General features: G+C 34.6%; 1 protein-coding gene across 3 annotated transcripts in view; it reads right to left on the bottom strand.

Moving 5' to 3' along the window:
* SUPT3H (SPT3 homolog, SAGA and STAGA complex component) overlaps nucleotides 1–24616 on the bottom strand; it is a 426450-nt gene that overhangs the window by 148171 nt on the left and 253663 nt on the right. For all 3 annotated transcript variants that reach the window (XM_054698841.1, XM_054698842.1, XM_037519827.2), the window contains 2 exons: nucleotides 3641–3727; nucleotides 294–384 (listed from right to left, as the gene is read on the bottom strand). In XM_054698841.1, the coding sequence (XP_054554816.1) occupies nucleotides 294–384; nucleotides 3641–3727 (178 nt within the window). The remainder of the gene's footprint in view (nucleotides 1–293; nucleotides 385–3640; nucleotides 3728–24616) is intronic.

The raw sequence follows: 24616 nt of genomic DNA on the forward strand, positions 1-24616 counted from the left end.
GCTTGCTTTACTCAATTGTATTTGAATCAATGCAATTTTCTTAATTTCATGATATCCTGATGCAAAGCATGACATATTATTAAAAGAAAGAACTGAAAATTCAGACTGCTGTGAAGTCACATAAATAGAAAAGTACAAGATTCTACTGCCAATTAAATAAATTTTGGTAATTTCTACACTACATTATTAAACAGAAATATAGTCTACTTTGATGGGAATACATACACTGACATTTCATAAGTATGTCACCCAACAGATACATCGTTTTGTTTTTAGTTTGGTGTTTTGGTTACCTTCCAGAAGATCATCTTCATCTATGCCTTTGACAATTTTTGATTTGTAGTCTCGGAAAAACATGTATTTTAGGAGTCTTCTAAGTTTTTTCTATTAAAAATATAGAATAAATATTAAGAAACCATATATATATTCACTTTACTGATTAGACCACTTTTATTACTAAATATAATAAATTTGAACATTAGGATCATTGGGGGAAATACAAAATTCTCAGCATAATATTGTGAAATAAAAAATATAGTCATCAAATTAAACATAAAAAATAAAACACAAGTATTTTTAAAGGAACTTTCGATTTGTAATACTCAGATACTCCCAAGTCATGGTTATTTTTATTTTATATTCTTAGAAGATGCTTTAAGTTCTTTCTGAAGTTGTGTGATAACTGTCATAATCTTCATACTAATCACTATAGTGATGTTATGGAATTCTGTACACATTCAAGATCAACTGTTACTTTTAAAGATGATTTATAAGCATCTAGACAAGGATTTTGTAACAACTGCTTTAAAAAGCCAAGTACTCTCTTTTTGTTGGTTATGTTTTCTGAAAATCTTTTACTTAGAAGAATTAGTTTATGCTTTATATTTCTAGAAAATATCCTGTAATCTGAGATAGATGCACATTTTTATGAAACTCAAAGCTAACAAATGATAGTTGGGCCTTAATGATAGTTGTCTATAGATTTATTAGAGGACCATGATACTGTTTTACTTTAAAAGCAACCATTGTAATTTGTTTTGTGCTTATACACAGAATGTGTTTTTACTGGTTCCTGACGTTCAGTTTAAGATTCCTAATGACAGCTGAAAGACTGCAAATACAAGGCTCTTTCACATGCATTTTATTTGATATTTTCAATATATTTCCTCATATAGGAAAACTGAGGTTAAAAATAACTTTACTAATACAGCTTAGCAGGCTCAGAAGTAGAACATAATCTTTGAACTTCAGTTTTTCTATTTATATAGTATGAAAAGTACCTACCCTACTGGATTTTTGTGAAGAATGAGAGAAAGAGTAAAGTTGCTTGGTGCAGTATATAAAACATAGTAAACAGTCAGTAAATATTGCTTTTAATATAAAATGGAGTTATTAAGAGAAAAAACATACACCTATATGTATAGGCAGGTTTTGCTACCATTTTTTCTTTGCTTTGATTTTATTCAATTCTTAAAATTTTATTTTGTTTCATATTATAACTATGTAAACTAAATTATATTTGGGACAAGTCAGCATATAAAGAAAATTATTATTTTTCAGAGAAAAAGGAGCATACTGGGGTCTATCATATAGTTCAGTTACTATAAAGACTCTAGTTACAAGTTCTTCTAGAAGGGTCTGGTCAGTTAGTGTGTGTTCTTAAATTTTCAATATGATTTTTAAATCTTTATCGTCCATAGTTAGAATGGACTTCCAAAAAGGAGGAAAAGTATCAGTGTAGACAATTCTTTGTGTTAACCTCTTCCCCTATAAGTGAAAAAGAAAATTAGATATTGGACATATTCTGTAAAATACTATTACCAACTTCATTGTTCTCCAGATATCTTCCTAAGGAATCTTGACTCAGGGTATTCACTTCTTCCTAGTACCTATTCCCTCTAGTCCTCCAAGTACAATGAAGCAACCAAATCCTTCATACTCTACTTATTCTTCACTATCTCTCTAATTCTTTTTTTTTATATCCACTTCCATTGCCACTATACTTAACATATTTTGCCTTGTTTTCTAAACCAGTACACTAATTAATTAGTTCCTTTATATTTGGTCCATTCTATAAATGGACTGTCTCACTTTAGAAACTTCTACTTCAACAAATGCTCAGTCTCTCCATCTAAATGTACCTTAAAATTCTGTGGGTCTTAAAATACTTATTTAATTAAATCATACTGATCTCTTAAACCAGACCACAGCATTTTTTTATAGTGAAGACATTTCTTTTTTTGTCTTACAATCTGTTTTCTTCATATAATCTAAGAGTTAATGTATTAAAAAATTATAAAAATGTAATGGCAGAATGGTCAAGGTGTAATTTATAGAATTCTGAATCTCATGGCATAAGAAAAATACACTTGATCCAAACTTATAAAACCTAAGTCAACCATAATGAACCACCTCAGAAAGAAAGTTAATAAGGTTATCTAAAAGGTCAGATGGATGCCCTCTGAGAAGAAACAGAGTGCAAGTATACAAAAATGATAGAAGAGAAGTGGGTTAATGTAAAAGTCCAGGAGGAACAATGGACAAATGAAAAATCGAACATTGGGACTAAGCACACCTTGTTCACATGGGTTAGCACTGATCATAGCACACTGCAGATATTCAGTTAGTGTACTTTACATATTACATTGATTAAAAATGTGTCAAATATTGGGCCTCCCCGGTGGCGAAGCGGTTGAGCGCTGGGTTGCGAAGCTGCCTGCAGCCCGCAGCGCCGGTTGGATCCCTGGCTGCTCCCCAGCCACTGGAGGAGCGTCCCACTGGCACGCAGACCTCTCCTGCCGCCCGCTGCTCCCCTCAGCAGTGTACTTCGGTCCTTCTGCCTGCTCTGCTCCCCGTTCTGGCTCTGGTAAATTCTCTCACCCTCCCGCGCTTCTGACTGTACCCAGTGCTTGTATAAATAAATAAATAAATCTTCAAATCCTTAAAAAAAAAAAGTGTCAAATATTATAAAATATTTTGAACTATCTAGTCATGGAAGATAGTTATGACAAAATTGGACCTGTAAATACCAGCTCAAATGTTTTAATGCCAGAGTTCAAGGAGTAAGAAAGGAGCTAACAGCCATCTTCTCATATGGATACAACACAAAGATAGAAAGGAAAAAAAAACAACTCAGAAATGTGAATCTTTTTACAAAAAGGAGACATTCCGGTATATAGTTATGCTAATGAAATTTTCACCTTGGTTTTTTTATAAATGGGTGTCAAAGAATAGACTGCATTTCAAGTTAAAAGTATACTCTATGAAAGACAGTAAAGTAAGCATGTATAAAATCAGAAGAACATTAAATATGCTACTCAATTATACCCCATTTGTCAGAACACAGCACAGTCAATATTTAACAACTATTATATAGCAATAAAAATATCTAAATATATAAGTAAGGGTAAGTTAGAATTAGTTGTTAGTACAGGCTTAGGTAAGTCTTCTTGCCTATGTAAAACTAAGTATTTTCATGTAGAGAATTATTTTGTTGTGTAAACTCTGAAGACTAAGACATCAGTTTAACAATTATAACTCTAAACTGAACATTATTTAATAAGGATGCATAGTTTCCTTATATAAGTGTAAGTAAGCACCAAGCAGGGTATTTTAATAAAAGGAAATTGTTTTTTATTACCTTATCTTTGCGCATCAAAAACAGAAGATCTTCAGCTGAGATTACTCTTGCTCCACGAAGCTGAGAAACTTCAGCAGCTTGCTGCAACTAACAACAAAGGAAATTTAGGAATTTTTCTAAATAGTCTAAATTAAATATACTACAGTCATGATGTCTCAAGAGAGATAAATCTACTAAGAGTTAAAAACCTTTGGGAATAATCCAGCAATCACATTACTGCCTTTAAAAGCAAAATGTCTTGTGTTTTAAGGTATAAAAAAAGGCAATTAAATTAACTTATAAGCCCACCTGTAACTGATACAATAAACAGAAATCCTTGATTTCTTTCATGCAAAAGAAAAATCATGTGCAGCTTCCAGAAATGCATTAATGCACCTGAAAATAATTTTATGAAATTTTATCCTCATATCCATGTGAGCAATGGTTTCACTCAGTATCACTAGTTGAATAAGTATATTATTAATCTGAGCTCCCATGCTGGTATGATTTGAAATAGGCCCATTCAGAACTTTAAAAGATCAACAAAAACAGTAGCTGTTTCTAATATCCAAAGGGAAAAAAATAGTTTTATTTTTGGCAAGTCTTCAGTGGGCAAAGGATTCAGTCCATAAATCATAATACTGGACTGCATTAATTTCTTTCCACAGTAATCACATGCACACAAAAAGTTAACTGTATCTGGAATGCACAACACAAAACATACTGCATGAAAAGTTAGATTCCCCCTGAAATGCTCATCTGGGCCCTTATATCTACAAAGTTGAGAGTTTTTTGGAATTCAGGAGTCCCAGAAACACAATCTTACTTAAAATGACCTGGAAAATTAAAGAATGTGAAAAATGATAGTTCTATTTTTTGGCACAGGCAAAATCAGTTTCTTATTTTGATTAGTTGGAAAGAACATAAAATATGTCCAGCTGAAAAAAATAAAGATGCTGAAGAAAACACTACAAAAATGCGCCTGTAACTTCTTCCAAATTTGATCAAACCATAGTGATTGTACCGAACCAATTCTATTCAAATATTATAAAAGTATTTACACATAAAAGCTGGTCCAGAATACATCTTTCTTTGAAGGGAACACAACTAACATATATTCCTGAGAACTAATCTTTTAAGAGTGACATACTGTTATCTTAACAATTATGAGAAATCAAATACTTCATTTGTACTGAAGAAATTCTGTTGAAATGTTTTGCAAAGTAAGCTCCAAATCTTGTCTAAATACACAGACTACAAAATAGACTATAAACTCCCTATGTGTCAGCCTTACCACCAAATTTCCTGGATACTAGTGGCTGGCATATAAACATAATTCTACCTAAATATAGAAATTTAAATTTAACTGTGAACCATTTAAAATGCAATCTTGGGGGAAAGGCATTTTAAAAGATGATGTATCTGCCCAAAAAGAAACTAAAAGTTTTTAGCAATAAAAGTTTGAACATATCTTTCTAAAATGTGCAAGTGTCAGGAAAATATGTGTACATATGCTTTTACAAATAAAAACCTTTCTATCACAGCTTAAAATACACTCAATCAGTGTGGAGAAGAATATGGGTATACATTCATTTGTTTGGACAGAGAATCAGAAGGCAGTGGTATCAAATAATTTTGTATTTTCTTTAAAGCAAAAATGGTGTTTTAGAAACTGTAAAATACTATATAAATATAAATAACTGTACTCATGTTAAGAAAGGGTTAGAACACACACACACAAATACATAACCCAAAATGATTTTCCCAATGAATCAATTTATCCACACTACATACATCCAGATTTTAAACACTCTTTAAAATGTCCATTTACAATGCCCAACAGATATGACAAAATATTCATCATCACTTATAATCAAGTAAATGCAAATCAAAACCACAATGAGATACCACCTTACACCAGTGAGAATAGCACACATTGAAAACACCAGGAAACAAGAAGTGTCAGTGGGGATGTGGAGAAAAAGGAACTCTCCTACACTGCTGGTGGGAGTGCAAACTGGTCCAACCACTATGGAAAGCTGTGTGGAGGTTCCTCAGACTACTGAAAATGGAGCTATCATATGATCCAGCAATTCCACTCCTAGGAATCTACCCAAAGGACACAAAAACATTAATTCAAAAAGATCCATGCACCCTATGTTTACTATAGCACTATTTACAATAGGTGAGATACTGAAACAACCCAAATGCTCAAAAATAGATGACTGGATCAAGAAGATGTAGGGTATATGTATATGTGTGTGTGTGTGTGTGTGTGTGTGTGTGTGTGTGTGTGTAAAATGGAATACTATTCAGCAATCAAAAAAGATAAACTCATGCCATTTGCAGCAGCTTGGATGGAGTTGGAAGGGATTATGCTCAGTGAATAAGTCGGAAAAAATCGGATCGTTTCACTTATAGGAGGAATATAGGGGAACCAAATAAGAGATCAGGAAAAAAAAATAAAAAGCCAAAATTAATAGGCAACTATAAATCAGAGGCATTCTGCAGGGACAGGAGGGAGAGGGATCAAAACGGGAAGGAACAGCATTTATGGTGATGGTGCACTGCTGAATTGGTGGTAGGAATTTTACTGGGATTACACTTGAGAGGAGAAAGCAAACACTGTACAAAAATGAACAATGATGTAAAATATATATAAATAGATTTAAAATTAAAAATAATGTCCATTTACAAAAATATTAGCCAGGAAAACAAAAAAAAAGGTAAATAAAGATATAGAAGAATTAGACATTTTATCTTATTTTATTAAGGTGACATTGATTCACACTGTGTGATTCAGAGGCATAAGATCACATCTCAGATATATATCACCACAGTGAATCCACCACCATGGCACCTATTGCCCTTGGCTCACCTTTTCAAAACCAGTACACACTACTATATGAATCTGGAATTTATAACTATGCTATCATAATTAGGAGGAAAACCTTATCTTTAGTTTTCATCTACCTGATTTACTAATTCCCCTAACCTTACTATTCTTAATAAGATTATAGCTGCGAGCTCTATCTAGTATGCCTTGGACTCCCATAAAGAGTGTCATTTGGGGACTAGAAATAAATATCGTGTTACTTCATCAAGTCTGACTGTCTCTAATCTATCCAATATTCCAAAATTACCTCTCCCAAACTCTGGCTGCTGCTTCTCTACCAAGTGAGGGGAGCAATCTAATTAGTTAATTATAGTGATCACACTAAATATGTATGAATATATACTCCTCATTGGCTTAATTCTAGGAATTTTTGTCTGTGCCTACCAGAAGATTAAAGAAACTTCTTTTTTAACAAGTCAAGCTTAAAAAATAGAAGCTTGGCAGTTTGGTTCTACAGGACGCTGAGCTCAGGGTTAGGGCATTGAACCTGAAAACAATACTAGAGCCAGGAAACTAATGTAACAATATATTCCTGAAACCATCAGTGTTCAAAAAAAAAAGTTCTTTCTTAGTATAAAAAATTCCTCAATTCCTTAAATCTTGAAGATAAATGGAACTTCTAATTCATTATTCACAATGATAAGTCAAATATTTCTGGCAGTAATCAATATAACATTAAATAAGCATCTACTCTATAATTTTTATTATAATTAAAGTGGCATATATTTTAGTGCATTATAAAACATGCAAGAAATGAGAGCAGAGGAATAGTAGGCTAATTTAAAACATTTAAAAAAGACTAATCACTAGTTGAATGAATATACAGTTAATTTTCTTAACCATATGGATAAAAGTACTGTAACAATAATCTTATATTTATTGGGAAATTAGTAAAATATTTTACTAACAGACTTTATTCTACCATGAAAGGCATTCCTTTGCTACAGCTTAAGTTTTTCTGATAAGATAAAATTTTCTCCTAGCACATTAAAACTCATTATGGACATTTAAAATACTTCATGATATTTTATTTGGAGATTGATCATTCAAAGTTACACTTAAACTTACATGTCATCTGTTCTCATTTTCTCATACAATTAATGACACTAGTAGTCAAACTCATTTTTCTCCCTACTTTTTAAATTTTTACAAAGTTCTGTTGATTTTGGTATTTGTTTTAATCTGCTCAAGGCCTGGCTCTCTGCCTCTACAGTATTCATTCTAATCTGGGCCTTTGGGATTTTCTGCTTATTGATTTCTAACTTTTATTTTTTCTAGACTTAAATCCCAGATTTAAGTGTTAAAATGATCTTCTTCAGATACAATGCCCACAATTCTTGTTCTATGATCTATGATAATTTACTTTTATCTTACTTTAGTATGGTTTTTAAAACCTGACTGACTCATATCTTTTCCCTATACTTTCATAATTATTATATGTATTGCTTTTCTTTCATAATATTCTACTTTTACATATCAATAAAGTTTGTTCTATCTGTATGCCTTTGTGTACTTGCAATGGTTATTTTTATGTATTAACTTCACTTGGGAACAGTGTCCAGACATTTGGTCAAACATTATTCTGGATGTGACTGTGAGGATAAGACTAACATTTTAATTTGCTATCTGAATAAAGCAGATTGCTCTCCTTAATGTGGGTGGGCCTCAACTAATCACTTCAAAAAGTGGTAACTCCTTCTGTCTGACTGCCTTGAACATTGGTCTTTTCCAGCCTTTTGATTTGGACTGGAAATATCTCTTGGTTCTCAGGTCTTTGAATCTGGTCTGGAACTACACTTCAGTTCTCTTGTGTCCCAGCTTGCCAACTACAGAACTTGGGATTTCTCAACTTCCATAACTACTGCATAATGCATATCTCTCTCTCTCTCTCTCTCTCTCTCTCTCTCTCTCTCTCTCTCTGGTAGAGCACTTTCTCTGCAAATTCCTCCCTCCCTCCCTCCCTTCTTCCTTCTTTCCTTCCTTCCTTCCTTCCAGCACTGGGTACAGTCAGAAGTGTGGGAGGGTGAGAGAATTCACCAGGGCCAGAGTGGGGAACAGAACAGGCAGACTGACGAAATTGCTGAGGGGAGCAGCGGGCACAGCAGGAGAGGTCTGTCGCGCCATGTGGAACCCTCGCCAGCAGTCAGGGATCAAACCGTGCTGCAGAGGCTGGGCAGCTTTGCCGCCCAGCGCTCAACTGCTGCGCCACCTGGGAGGCCCTCCTTTTCTGTTCTTAAGTGTAGTTATACTAGTTGGTTTTAAAACCCCTGTCTGCTAATTTCAACATTTGGGACATTGTAAAGTCAATTTATTTTGTCAATTCTCTTGGGTATGCATTAGGTTTTCCTATAACTTTATATTTTAAGGAATCTGGGATTTTATCTGAAATATCATGAATGATACATTGTAAGGACTCTGGATTTTGTTATGTTCCTCTGAATAATACTCATTCTATTTTAAACAGACAGTTAACTATAATGAACTAAAATTGCAAAACCAGGGGCCTCCCTGGTGGCGCAGTGGTTGAGCGCTGGGTTGCGAAGCTGCCCGCAGCCTCTGCAGCGCTGGTTCGATCCCCGGCTGCTCCCCGGCCACCGGAGGAGGGTCCCACATGGCGTGCAGACCTCTCCTGCCGCCCGCTGCTCCCCTCAGCAGTGTACTTCGGTCCTTCTGCCTGCTCTGCTCCCCGCTCTGGCTCTGGTGAATTCTCTCACCCTCCCGCGCTTCTGATTGTACCAAACAAACAAACAAATAAATAAATAAAACATGCCTCTATTAAAAAAAAAAAAATTGCAAAACCTACTTCCCCCAATAGTGGTGAGCTACAGCTGAAAAATACCTCTGATAGTTTCCTGAGGAAGGGTGAATGGAAAATTATTATTTGTAAGATTCTGTGTATTTGAAAATGTATTTATGGTACCATCTTAGTCAATTAATAATAAGGATGGATATAAAATTTAAGAATAAAAATCATTATTAAAATTTTAAAGGTATCCCCTGATTGTCTTTTATTTTAAAATATTGCTGTGGAGAAGTCAATGGATTTTTTTTTTTCAATCCCTAAATCTTTATGGGACTTTTTACCCCACTGTGAAACTTTTACTATTTTCTTTATACCTGAAATTCCATGGTGCTGTGTATTGGTGAGGGTCATTAAAATATATTTTGTGGTATTTATAGTGATACTACAACCTGTGTCATATTGTGCTTCATTCCTGGAAAATATTTTTGGATCATTTTGAAAATTTCTTTCCTGTTTTCTGGATTCTTTCTAGAATGTCTACTAAGTGAATTTTGGGGTCTTTGTACCTAGGGCATCTAATATCAGACTATTTCAATTCAATTTCACCAGAGAGTAAACCTATACTAATTTGCCAGAATCAAAAGAGAGTTGAGTACTTATATGGTTTTGATAGGATACTGAGATTGCTCCTTTACTTTTTACCAGTCCTCCTGTTATTGTGTTTGTTTCTTTGTTTTCCACCCATCTAAGACTTATTTAATTATAGATTTGTTCATTCCTGAATTTTTCTAGGTTTCAAGGTTTCATTTATTTCAGGTCTGTTAAATCTTAAGCATTAGTACCCACTTTTAAACTCCCATAATTTTTTGACATCTATCTTCTATTTATTCCCCTCCACTTTTCTTTACCTTTGTAGATTTGTGCCTTTTTAAATTATATTGCTGTCATATATTGGAGTTCTGAGAAGGTTTGGAAATAAGCACATATACTACTCACATTTCAACACAAACTGATAGGTCTTTTCTTATGCTAAAATGTATTGAATCACAATATTCTATGCTTCTGTATATCATCTCATTTAACCTTCATGACAAATCAATGACAGATTTCCAGGTACATCAAGCTGGTACTAAATAATAAATGTTGAACACCAAACCATTCATCTCTCTTTCCATGATTAATTTCTTATTCAGAGCACAGGGAGGTATAATCACTAAATCAAGTCTTACATTGCATAGAAACTTCTACCCACAAAAACATTTATTTGCCTTTCAAAACATTTTCATTGCTGGCAAATAAATGGTTGCCAAAAAAGGCTGGGATCAAAACATTCAGTTACTTCATGCAGACACAGCTCAAGAATTGAGAAGTAAGCAAGTGTTGAAAAGGAAACACATTTGTAACTAAATACAGTTAACATTCTGAACATTATAAATGTAAGATACTTGACTTAGTATTTTCCTATCATATGATCTCCTTATTCTTTGTTGGTGACTGGTCTTCTACTGTCTTAGACATTTGAAACATAAACATGCATATAAATTGATAAAAGATGTGCCTGAAGTTTTTAGAGTTTCATTTTAACTTTTTTCAGAATACTAAGTCAAACACAGTTAAGTCAAATTCTTAAAAATATGATAAGGCTATAATTATCAGTATCTCATGGTTCAAAGAATTCATTCTTATTTATACATATATTTAAAAGAATTAGCAAGCCACAATCAATTTAAGCCTGAGAAGCTTAAAAAATGTCCAATAAACAATGACTGTATTTATTGTATAAGAACAACAACCTTGAAAAGGAACATAATTCTGCTCCCCACTCTGTCTCTGGTGAATCCTCTCATCCCCTGCACCTCTGGCCAACACTCCAGTTCTAGGCCAAAAAAAAAAAAAAAAAAAAAAGAAGAAGAAGAAAAGGAACATATTCTTTTGCCTCTGTTATTTAAATGTAATATTTGAAGTTTTCTTTTTTTTTATTTAAAGATTTATTTTTATTTATACAAGAACTGGGGTACAGGCCAAGAGACATGGGAGGATGAGAGAATTCACCAGAGACAGAGCGGGGAGCAGAACAGGCAGACATCCAAAAACACTGCTGAGAGGAGCAGCTGGCGAGACAGGAGAGGTCTGCCGTGCCATGTCGGTATCTCTGTGGCTGGCCAGGAATCGAACCAGCACTGTAGAGGCTGAGGAGAGCTTCACAGCGCTGTGCTCAATCTGCTGCACCACCAGGGAGGCCCTTGAAGTTTTCTTTTAGACTATTTTGTATGTATATTATTCATATGCAACGTTCAAGTTTAAACACATTGAGTTTTGAAAGTAAGCCAAAAGATATTTTGGTAATTTTTAAAAATTGAAATTAAAGTAAAAATCTATAGTTTGAATACTATATTACATCATACCTTAAACACAACAGTATACTTGAAATGCCATATTGCATTTTATTTCAATACAATACTACAAACTAACTATAGGTCACACTATTTAAAAGTTAACTATCTTTTGAAACTAAAATGCTACTTAACTATTTAGACTAAATACAATTAAAACCGTGGAAAGATGGCAAATACTGAATTTATTCAATATTGTGTATAGCTAGCTTTTAGTTACTCAGTGACTGAAAAAGATAAATTTCTGAAGTCAAAGGATATACATAAAATTTCATAAAAATTTTGGTAGCCTACAAAACATGTACTTTCCTTGTCAACATTTAATAATGCTTCTTTCTTTATTCCACAGCTTATTTCCTAGGTCTATACCTTCCTCCATATTCACTTCTGTTCATACTTCTTAAAAAGCATCCACTGAAAGAGATATAACCATTATTTATTTCTTCAAAGGAAATAAATCTAATAGGTAAAAGATGGTAAATCACTTCAGGACTCTGCCTAATTTTCTACATGATAACCTGACTTCATTTCACTTTAGAATGTTTAGAAATAAGCGCAAGTCTTGTACTAAATCTTCATGGTTAGATCAGAATATTAAAAGCATGAATTACACTAGACCACACACAGACCAATGTATGATTGGAAAAATTACCAAATGGAAAAAAATGTAGTAATGCAAAAGAATAATCATGTGATGGGTAAGGAAACTTGATATCTAATTTTACCTCAATTATTATTAACCTTGTTCTGGCAAAAGCAATTTTAAAATTTTGTCTTTTAGTTGATAAAATATATGAAGCAAGGACTACCCTTAGAATTTTAGAATTCTAAATTCAACACAACTACAGATTCTGATGTTGGGTCTCTGAACATGATCCATGCACAAGGAAGGCCAGGGTCTGCTATAAAACTCAACTAAGGTACAATTTCTTCTGTCAGTATTGTGTATCCTGAAGAGTATTCCAGAGCATTTAGATTATTCCCTCTATCTTACTGGTTAACTGATTCAGCATATTTTCTCCACACATAACTACTTAACTATGGAAACTGATTTCACACATAGCTAAATCAAGGAGATTTTTAAAAAGTCATTATTAAAAAAAAAAAGTTTCAAAAGCAGCTTCACTTTGTCCCCTCACACAATTTTTTTAAAAATGCCTATGGTCTGATGTTAAATTGAAATAATGTCATGGAGCATATAATAAGCCTTGAATGAAAGGTACCTACATTTATTTAGAAATGACAAATTAAGTTTTTATATTCACAGATTTAATCAAAGATTTATAAATTTCAGTATTCACAAAGACTAAAGGCTATTATTGTACAATAGAACTAATATTTACATCATATTACCAAAAACAATTTTTTAGAATATAGATAATTTTTGTGAATATATACATGTTATCTATATTTTTTATATTTTTACATACACATGTATGTATATTACTAAAATATCTTTCTTACAAGCTTTAAGAAAGCAATGCTCATATAAACTTAAAGGGAAAAACTATATGGCTTTCTTTTCACATAGAACAATTGGTTTCTCTAATAATTTGTCATATAGAGTTACCTCCACATGAAATAAAATGCATATGCTAGGGTACTCATATTTTTTGAAGCTAAAATTTTGAACAGAATAGTGTCTTTGCAAGTGGGAACTAAAAACAGGTAGATATCAAGTGAGTTTCAAATATACTCTGTGATTTTACTTTACGATTCTAGCAATTTTACCCTAGGTGTGTTTTGCTTCTGATTTCATAATTAAAGACATGCATCAATGAGAGAAGAAATAAAAATAATTAGAATAGCAGAATGTGATAAGGTGCAGATGGGAATCAATAATCTAAGAGAAATCCACTTAGTTATACCAATAGAAATAGCAACTGATGATCTAATTAACTGATTGTGGAAGGAAGTATATGGTTGGATTAGTATTTATCATTAATTATTTAGCATAAAGGATTTTACTACAAAGCTTGCCAACTACACAAATCAGCAGGTGATATAGCAAAGTATTCCAGTACCCCACCCCATAGTTCTAGATATATTTGAAAGCCAAAGACAGTTGCAAAATGGGATAAAAGCAATGTAATTATTAATGTGTAAAAGATTGTTCTCTCCTCATTTTCAATCTACCTTTGATTCTATCCTATGATGAACAGTGATAATTTGTATATAATTCCCCCTCAATCTGTCATAGAAAGTAGCCTTTATTCAATTTTATATCCAAACTTTGCTTGAAAAGGAAAACCAAGAAATGCTGTCTGTAGAATTTATCAAATTAGATATGGTATATGTCAATCTACATTTAAAGTCTGGTTTCCTAGGTTCAGATGTCAGTCTCACAGTTCATGATCAGATTATTAAAAGGGGCTCAAAAATGTGATATAGTAAGGATCTGGTGTTCACAGGCTATGGTGGAAATCAAATGAAATAATGTTGTAAGGAACTTGGGGAAGCACTATAAAAGCATAAGCAATTATGTAGGGATGACTCATTCTTGGTTAGGGATGAGGTGAAATAGAAATCTATATAAGGAAAGGAAAGAAAACAAGAATCTACTGATAATTTGGTAGGCAGAGAAAACGTTTTATATTTTTAGTAAAAATCAAAACCAGATATTCTTTTGTTGTTATTGTTGTTGCTATATTATTTTTATTGAGATAACAATGGTTAACATATGTATATAATTTGGGGGGGTGGGTTCACACCTTTTTAACAGTTTATCTTTTTTTTTTTTTTTCTATAGAGGCATGTTTTATTTATTTATTTGTTTGTGTTTGTTTTTGTTTATACATGCACTGGGTACAGTCAGAAGCGCGGGAGGGTGAGAGAATTCACCAGAGCCAGAGCAGGGAGCAGAGCAGGCAGAAGGACCGAAGTACACTGCTGAGGGGAGCAGCGGGCGGCAGGAGAGGTCTGCGCGCCATGTGGGACCCTCCTCCGGAGGCCGGGGAGCAGCCGGGGATCGAACCGGCACCACAGAGGCCGCGGGCAGCTTCGCAACCCAGCGCTCAACCGCTGTGCCACCGGGGAGGCCCGGGTTCACACCTTTTTAGATGTATGTCACTATACCACATTTACCACCAAAGTACCATAATCCTCCACCATATTTCAATGGGCTTCCCCCGCCAGCCCCCCTACTGCCCTCGCACAAAAATTCAGTTCTGAAGTCAGATATCTAGGGTTTGTTTTAATTTTTTTGTTTTTTTTTTGTTTTGTTCTCTATATTCCACATGTGTGACAGCATCCTGTATTTGTCTTTCCCCTTTCCCCTTCTGACTTATTTCATGGAGTACAATTTTCTCTAATTTCATTCATGTTGTTGCAAGTAGCAAGAGTTTATCTTTTTTTAAAAAAAATAATTGAGTAGTATTCTGTTGTGTATATATAACACCTCTTCTTAATCCACTCTTTTGTTGTTGGACACTTAGATTATTTCCATAACTTGGCTATTATAAATAGTGCTGTAATGAACATAGGAGTGCATATATTCCTTCATATTAGTGTCTTTGCATCTTTTGGGATAATACCTAGCAGTGGGATTGCTGTAGAACTATTTTTCATATTTTGAGAAACCTCAATTTTATTTCCCATACGGGCTGGCTCAATCTACCTTCCCACTAACAGTGTTAGAGGGTTCCCCTTTTTTCACACCCTTACCAGCACTTGTTTCTGTGGGGTTTTTTGTTTGCTGGTTGGCTGTTTTTTTGTTTTATTTTTTTCATATGGGCCTTTCTCATAGGTAAATGGTGGTATATCACTGGGGGTTTGGATTTCCCTGAACAGAAGTGATGCTGAATATTTTTTCATGTGCGTGTTGGCCATTCTGTATGACTTCCTTGGAAAAGTGTTTTCTAGCACTTCCCTTGATTTTTTAATTGGTTTGTTTTCTTTTGTTGAGCTGTATGAATTCTCTGTAGACCCTTAAGAGATTGCCACATTAGGATAAAATGGTACCGCCATCCAACAAAACATACATACCACATTCTGAGAAACCAAACAGTTCAGAGAAGACAGAAGTTTGTATCCTTGAAAAATGCAAGTGGGGCGTCACTGCCTCTCAAGGTTACCTCTATTTCAAATACAGACCTCCCTTTGCATTGTGATTCCTGCAGACCTTGTACAACTTCAGCTAGCTTACCACTTATCGCTCTATTTTGCAAAGATCTCTTTCCAAGGCAAAAGATTTCATTTCTAAAATAAAAATTCTTCAATAATGTGCATCAGAATGAAGTACAAAAGCAATGAATTAATTTTACAAAGACATGGAAATCAAGTGGTGTGACTGGTGCAGGAGAACAGGCACAGGGACAGAGCAGGAATGCCAAGGACTGCTGGATACTAGTTCAGGCTTTGTGGAAATGTGGCCAATAACTAAACATAATTGTGATTGTTGCAACTCACCAAAATAAACAAACAAATACAAGAATAACGAGAGTTATCACACAGGATAAAAAAGAACAAGTGAGGTTAAAAAAAAAGACCATCAGGCCTCCCCTGGTGGCACAGGCAGTTGATCACAGCACTGTGAAGCTGTCAGCAGCATCTACAATGCCAGTTCGATCCTGGCCGGCCAGCAAGGGTCCCACATGGCGCGGCAGACCTCTCCTATCACGCCCACTGCTCCCCTCAGCAGTATATTTCGTCAGTCTACCTGTTCCATTCCCACTCTGTCTCAGGTCAGTCCTCTCACCCTTCTGCACATCTGGCCTGTACCCTGGTTCTTGTATAAATAAATAAATAAATCTTTAAAAAAAAAGATAAAAAAGATAATGTCTAAAACCAACAAATATTAATTAGTCTTTTATTTCCGTCTGAATTTTCAGGGAAATGATAATACTAAAAAAGAAGCCCTGAAGGGCAAATCTTCAAACTGTATTTTTTATAGGTTATGGTAAGATGAAGTGAGCATGAAAGTTAAGAATGTATTATTATTGAATACTTGTCCCAGTGTGCTCAATATAGATTTACTGAGCAACTAGTATAGGCCAATCACTGGACTCAGAACTGGCAATTGTGCTAATCAGAAGCAAAGCAAGCAAGCAAACAGCAATAAAGAAAAGCCAAAACATGATTCCTAATCTCACAGAGTTTACAGACAATATTTATTTTTTAGTTAAGATGTGTAATAACAGCAATCATAATTATTATATATAACTATATTGTTATATATTATTATATAATTTATAATAATAAAATTTTAAGTTAAGCAAGTTTATGCTGAAAATCAAATGACCTGACAACTTATATACTATGTTGAAGAATATATTAAGCTAACTCCATTGCAAATTTTATACAAGGAAGCCACAGAAAACATTGAAGTTATTAATCTGAAGATGTTCTCAAAGATACTGCTATAAATTATCTATAATGTTTACAAAAATTATCTGTAATGTTTACAAAAATGTACTGGTTCATCTGGAGTTTAGTTCTGTTAGATACTAGCCATGATGGAATTCCAGCCTACAGAAAATCAAATAGTGCTTTCTACTCTCCAGTCAAGATTTAGAGAAAACTTAAATTTTCAAAATGTATCTGACTAAATCTCAGCTAACATGTCTACCTGCAATATCTTTGAAGACAATCCATATGGGATCACTGATATTTATTTGAACATATTTTTGTCAGTCAGGGGCTTGGAAGGAAAAAGCTAGTATATTAAAGTGGATAAAAGGAGAGTTGAAGTAAAAACTATTTACAAATATATGGGGAGGATTTAGGGAAACATAAGAAATAGAGTGGTAGCCTCCTGAGCCTAAGAGTGGCATTATTAAAACTTTATTTAAACTTAGGCTTAAAGGGTTAAGAGGCAGGTTCTTGACAGCTGTCAAGAACGAGGAAGAGGGCCTCCCTGGTAGTGCAGCGGTTGAGCACTGGTTTGTAAAGCTGCCTGTAGCATTGGTTCGATCCCCAGCCGCCGCTGGGTGAAGATCCCACATGGCACGCAGACCTCTCCTGCCGCCCGCTGCTCTCCTCAGCAGTGTACTTGGGTCCTTTTGCCTGCTCTGCTCCCTGCTCTGACTCTGGTGAATTCTCTCACCCTCCTGCGCTTCTGACTGTACCCAGTGCTTGTATGTATGTATAAATAAATAAATAAATAAACAAACAAATAAATAAATAATCTTAAAAAAAAAAAAAGAACCAGGAAGAATTCCCTCTAACAAAAACACAACCAACCGTCACTAAGTTCATCCTATTTTCAGCCATCATCATGGTGTTTCCCATCAGCCACACTCAACCAGAAGGTAAAGGACAAAGTAGAAAGAAAGTGAAGAGACTCCCTAGATATAGAAAAGGATACAGAAGTGGATCTGAAAGGACACATCTTAGACATTTAATATCACACAAGTCTTCAAAATTATCAAGAATACCCTCACTAGGGTCACTTTTCTCTCTAAACACTCCTTTAAAAAATATTTCTGTTCAGTAAATTTAAGAATAGAAATGGGTCTGAAGTTTCTTCCTCCAAATAATGTGGTGCAGTCATGGAAATTGTAATTTTAGATTCCAAGAAACAATGCAACAAAAAGAGATCAAAAAGCCAATCAAGGGCCTCCCCAGTGGTGCAGCGGTTGAGCGCTGGGTTGCGAAGCTGCCCGCAGCCTCTGCAGCACCAGTTCAATCCCCGGCCGCCAGGCTAAGGTCCCACATGGCACGCAGACCTCTCCTGCCACCCACTGCTCCCCTCAGCAGTGTACTTCGTCGGTCTGCCTGTTCTGTTCTCTGCTCTGGCTCTGGTGAATTCTCTCACCCTCCCGCACTTCTGACTGTACCCACTGCTTGTATAAATAAATAAATCTTAAAAAAAAAAAGTCAATCAAAAAATGGGCAGAAGACGTTAAATACATTTTTCCAAAGGAGACATACAGATGACCAACAGACACCTGGAAAAAGCTCATCATCACTTCTGATTAAGGATACACAAATCAAAACCTCAGTGACATGCTATTACACAACTGTGAGAATCGCCCATATCAAAAAGAACAGAAACAAGTGTTGGCCAGGGTGTAGAGAAAAAGAAACCCTCCTACACTGTTGGTAGGAAAATGGACTAGTTTAGCCCCTATGGGAAATAACTTTAAGGTTTCTAAAATATTAAAAATAAACCTGTCATATGATTCAGCAATTCCACTCCTCAATATCTATCACAAGAGTACAAAACACTAATTTGAAGTGTTACATGTACTCCTGTATTCACTACAACACTGTTTACAATAGCCAAATTATGGAAACAACCTCACTGCCTACTGACAAATGAGCAGATTAAGATGTGGTATATATGCACAACTGAACATTATGCATCTATTTATAAAAATAGATGATCTCTTGCCATTTACAACAACATGGATGGAAATGGAGGGGATTATACAAAATGAAGTATGTCAGAAGTAGAAAGCCAAATACCTGATGAGTTCACTCAGGTGTGGAATATAAACAAAACAGAGACACACAAAACTAAATGCAAACAAACTCCAGAACTCTAACTGCAGAACAAAGGCTACCAGATGGGGAGGTGGAGAAGTAACAGGGGAGAAGGAGAACCCAATCAACTATGGCAGCGGATGATTATGAATGCTTAGGTGGTGGGTGTAGTGTGGTAATACACTTAAGAAGAAGATTAAACACACATATATGTTTATATATACACACGTGTCTATATGTACATACATGTAAACGTGTTCTACATATACATATGCACAGCACATATACCTCTAAATCATATATAATATTGTAAATCCACCTCCATAAAACTATACAATTAAAAAACAAATAAAATGATACAACCTGAAAGTAATAAAACGTAACCTATACAAAAAGCTGGTGGTACCAATAAGAGGAAGCACAGGATTAAATGCAAGATGTCTAACCTATTTTAAAACGTGTTACTTCTTCTAATCTTTGCAAAAATCCTATGGGTTAAGTGAATTAGAATTCTATAGATTTTTATACATAAGGAAACAGCCACTCAGAACATTTAAATGACTAAGGTAGACTTGTCTGTCAGACAATAGCTACTATTTCTACTGTGTCAAACAGCTAGCAGGAAGCTAACTTCCACATGTGTCATGTAACTGATTTAGGTTTCCTTATATAAACAAATATTTAAATATATAAAATTCAGTACCTTGACCAATCAGCATTTAGCATGTTACATGACTTAGAATTAGCAATTTAAAATAGTTTTTATGAAATTTTAAAAGTCTCTGATAAATTTCTGTAAATATTCTTAGTAAGTATGTTTTATTTTTTGGAAAAGATTAAAACTTTTTTACATGGTCCATAATCTACTTGTAGACACACAGCAACTCTTGTATAACTCTTAATGTGCTATTTAGAATTTCATGAAATTCAGTTATCTGTTGATGTTCATATCATGCTAAGTAGTGGGTCTTATTGTTAGTTCCCTATTTTTAACATAGATGTAATGACATATTGTGGCACTATGTAAGGATTATATTAAATTATATGTTAAGGTGTTTGGCACAGTTTCTGATAATAGAGTCTCAAAAACCTCCTACTATACCTTTTTACCCTTATCATTTGATGTCTAAAGGTTGTGCAAAGGAGTTAATGTGAAAAGTATAGTTTGGAGCCTGACTACAAGTCCCCTCTCTGCCTCCTGATAGATAAGGGTACAGGAGGGAAGGGGAATTTTCAACAGCGGGATTCAGATGTATATTTACAGGATCTGGTGTATCTCCTGCCCCACCCAATTATTTATGCCACATACTTGCTTAAATAATTTGTTTAGTTAAGTGTTGTCATGGTCATGAATATGAATTAGAAATGAAAATTACCAAAACCCATTTACTTTTATGATACTGCCAAACTAGCCAATAACTGTGAATCTACTAGTATAGATTCACAAGTAACAGGTGGAAAACTCATCTTGCATTTATACTTCTCAAGAGTGTCTCAACATAGTACATAATACAAGTAATTAATTTAGATAAGAAATGAAAAATAAGAAAGGGTAATAAGTACATTGGTGGATTAATCCAGGCTTAAAATTATACAATGGAAGATGTGGAATAGAAGGAGGAGGTGAAGAATTGATTAAAGAAATAATTCAAGGAACTTTCCAGAACTGAAAAACATAAGGCTCCAGACTTTGTAGTGAGGAGACAAACAATAAATTAACATAATAATCCCTGTGCCAAAATAAAAACAGGATAAACTGTGCTGGAAGGGTGGTTCTGGATTATTTATGGGATGATGAGGGGATTATTGTTATCAAAGTAACATTTGAGTAGATCCAGGAAATAAAGGGGCCAGTCACATAGGAAGGTGGGAGGATATTCCAAGCAGGGGGAACAGGAAACACAAAGGTTCTGAGGAAAACCATACTTGAACATGATGCAGGAAAAGAAAAGAGATTAATCTGACCATAAAAAGGAAAGTGGTTAAGAACAAGAAAAGAAAAGCAGCAAGGTGGGTAATGGACTTGCCATGTAAAATATATTGATATATTATCATGATGTATACATGTATTTCATGTATCATGAAATGCCAGAATTCTGAAGCTAAACAATATATATGAAAAACTCACTGAAATACGGGAAAAACTGTAAAGGTTAATGTGTTAGCGCAACAATTTTTAACACCAGAAAGGAATGGAGAAATGCCTTCAAAATCCTGAGGTAAAATAACTTCTAAACTAAGGGTGTTCACACAAAGGTAAACTTTAAAAGATCTGTACGAGTACAATAATTTAAGACATGCATATTATAGGGCCTCCTCTGGTGGCGCAGGCGGTTGAGTGCCATGCTATGAAGCTGTCCACAGCCTCTGCAGCACCGGTTGGATCCTGGCCAGTCGGCGAGGGTCCCACATGGCGCGGCAGACCTCTCCTGTCTTGCCCCCTGCTTCCCTCGCAGTATATTTCGTCAATCTGCCTGTTCTGTTCCCCACTCTGTCTCTGGTGAATCCTCTCACCCTTCTGTGCATCTGGCCTGTACCCCAGTTCTTGCATAAATAAATAAGTGAATCTTTTTTTAATAAAAAAGGCATGCATATTATATAGAAATTCACTTCCCACTGATGATTTCTAGGGCTAACTATGGGACAATGTGTTGCAGTAAAATATAGAGACTTATTCTTGGCTTTACATTTTTGTCAAAAGTAACATGGGTCATAAGGGGTTACCCCCCAGAATGAAGGCCACCCTGAAGGTGTGAGAGAGAGCTACCCATGATAGTGGATGCAGCAAGCCTAGAGAGCAGCTTCTCCAGAGTAAGTGGACAGACGAAATTATGGGAAATACTTTTTATAATTTAAATGGAGAGGAAATTTATACTTGAGAGCGGAATATGAATTACTATAGATCCATATAAAATTAAAAAAAAAAGACTAAGACAATTGTAAGGAAAATAAAAGAAAAATTACAAGGACAAAAATGGAAACATGTACACTGCACAACTCATTTTAAATTCATGTAATTTCAGAGTCAAAACATAGAAAACAAGGGCTGAAAGCTAATTGAAAAGTATGATATAACTGCATTAGGAGCTTTCAGTCCACTATACCATGTGAGACACCTCCCGCAGAACACTCAGCCCAGCCAAATCTTTGAAACAACAGGAATAATAAATTTTAATTTTTAATAATACTCTTTCAAGGTGGGTTGTTACAAAGCAAGAATCAAAAGACTAAAAATCTTTCAAGATGATCTAGGACACAATATATACAATCTAAAAGCATTGGGAAGACATCCTTACTGAAAGTTCAAAGTTCAAAAAGGAAAATATAAAACACAAGCAAAACATTTAAACACATTTAAAATATTTTCATGACATATTTGAAAAAAATTTTTCAATTCAATTTTAAAAGATATAATACTGATAATAAGCAAAAGATTTAGAAATTTATAAGAAAATAATGTGACAGATAAATGCACAAAGAATGGGAACAGGCAATTCAAAGAAGAGCAAAGCCAAATGTCAAGGAACAGAGAGATGTTTAAAGTTACCAGCAGTCAGATTGAAAATTAAAATGAGCTGGAGGGGAGAAATCCTGTATTGTGAGAAAATAAACAAGGATGGTAAAAATAAATGAATAAAAACAAAAAAAAAGAAAACTGAAGTGAAATGATACATATCTTCATAGTCAATATTCAGGCAAAAATTAAAAGATACAACTTCTATCACTAGCAGCAAAGAGAGGAAAAATATTTTTCTTTTATAAAAACGAAAATTATTATAATTTCTATAAATGTTCTCTTCCATTCGGGGTGAGAATCTGACAATATATATTAAGATTAATCAAACATAAGATAAAAAGAATGCTTGTAAATAAAGAAAAGGTAAATAAATTCTGGTATATTTATGTTATATTCTACAGCCATTAAAAACTATGAAAGAGTTTCATTAGATAACCTAAGTGCTTTTGATGAAGCACTTTTTAGCAAGTAAAACAAAATGTAGAAAAGTATGTATAATGTAATGCCATTATTATAACTGGAAAAAACCTTATATAAGCCTGTTTATATATATGTTACATACACTTATATATGAATATTAAAACGTGAAGGAAAATATGAAAGGATAATTAGAAGGACAACATGGGTTTGGGGTGAATGAGGACAGCCAACTAGAAAAATTCTTTTTTATTTTTAAGATTTATTTATTTATTTACACAATCACGGGGTACAACTAGAAGCGCGGAAGGGTGAGGGAATTCACCAGAGCCAGAGTTCGGAGCAGAACAGGCAGACTGACGAAATACACTGCTGAGGGGAGCAGCGGGGGCGGCAGGAGAGGTCTGTCGCACCATGTGGGACCTTCACAGGCAGCCGGGGATCGAACCGGCGCTGCAGAGGCTGCGGGCAGCTTTGCAGTCCAGCGCTCAACCACTGTGCCACCGGGGAGGACCAAGAAAAAATTCTTAAAAAAGTATTTATGATATGAACAGCACTGCATTAATTTTAACATTTAGTTACTGATATGGCTGGCTGTAGACAGGCTTAACAGATAAAGTTAGATCTTTTCTCATTCATTTGTATCTGAATAAATTACAACTGTGCAATTTTAAATGTATTAAATAAGTAAATATAGCTAAAGATTAGATGTGACTATTCTCAAGAAATTCTGAATCACAAAACATTACTGGTAAAATGGGGGAAATCCATTAATTGAATGATATTTATAATGAAAATTTCTGGCAAAAAAATCTAATTAAGAGGTGTAAGTTGGAAAAAAATTTAAAATAGCTCATAAAATGTTACTATCTTAAATACATAAAGACATTGTAGAAATTGGAAAGAAAAACATTCAAATACTAATGGGGAAAATGGACAAATGTTCTGAATAAAAAATTCAGCTAAGAATATAATTGGCTAATATGATCATAAATGCAAATTAAAACAACAGTAAATTTTCACTTTCACCTCTTAAATTAGTGTACTTTTTCAATGCTAAAACTCTGGGCCTCCTCTAGGGGCGCAGCGGTTGAGGGCTGGGCTGCAAAGCAGCCCACAGACTCTGCAGCGCTGGTTCGATCCCCGGCTGCCGGTGAGGGTCCCACATAGTGCGACAGACCTCTCCTGCTGCGCCTGCTGCTCCCCTCAGCAGTGTATTTCATCATTCTGCCTGTTCTGTTCCCCGCTCTGGGTCTGGTGAATTCTCTCACCCTCCCGTGCTTCTGACTGTACCCAGTGCTTGTATTAAAAAAACAAAAAACAACAACAAAAAAACCTTCAATGCTAAAACTCTCAGCAGGGTGGAATCTAAAAAGCAAGATAATTGAGGGCAATTTCAAATTGTATACTGAAAAGGTTAATGCTCTATTGCCCTTCATATCTAGGCATGTATCTTAGAAAATAATCAGATATTGAAAATCTATTAATATGGATGCTATTTGTACATTATTTACAATATGAAAATAGTAGAAAGGAACAAACTTCCCTGAATAGAAGAAGGATCACTGGCAGTGGACCTCACACTGCCATTAAGAAAATGTTTTTA

This window comes from Talpa occidentalis, unplaced genomic scaffold (genome assembly GCF_014898055.3).
Source record: "Talpa occidentalis isolate TD23 unplaced genomic scaffold, MPIMG_talOcc4v2.1 talOcc4.2, whole genome shotgun sequence".
NCBI lineage: Eukaryota > Metazoa > Chordata > Mammalia > Eulipotyphla > Talpidae > Talpa > Talpa occidentalis.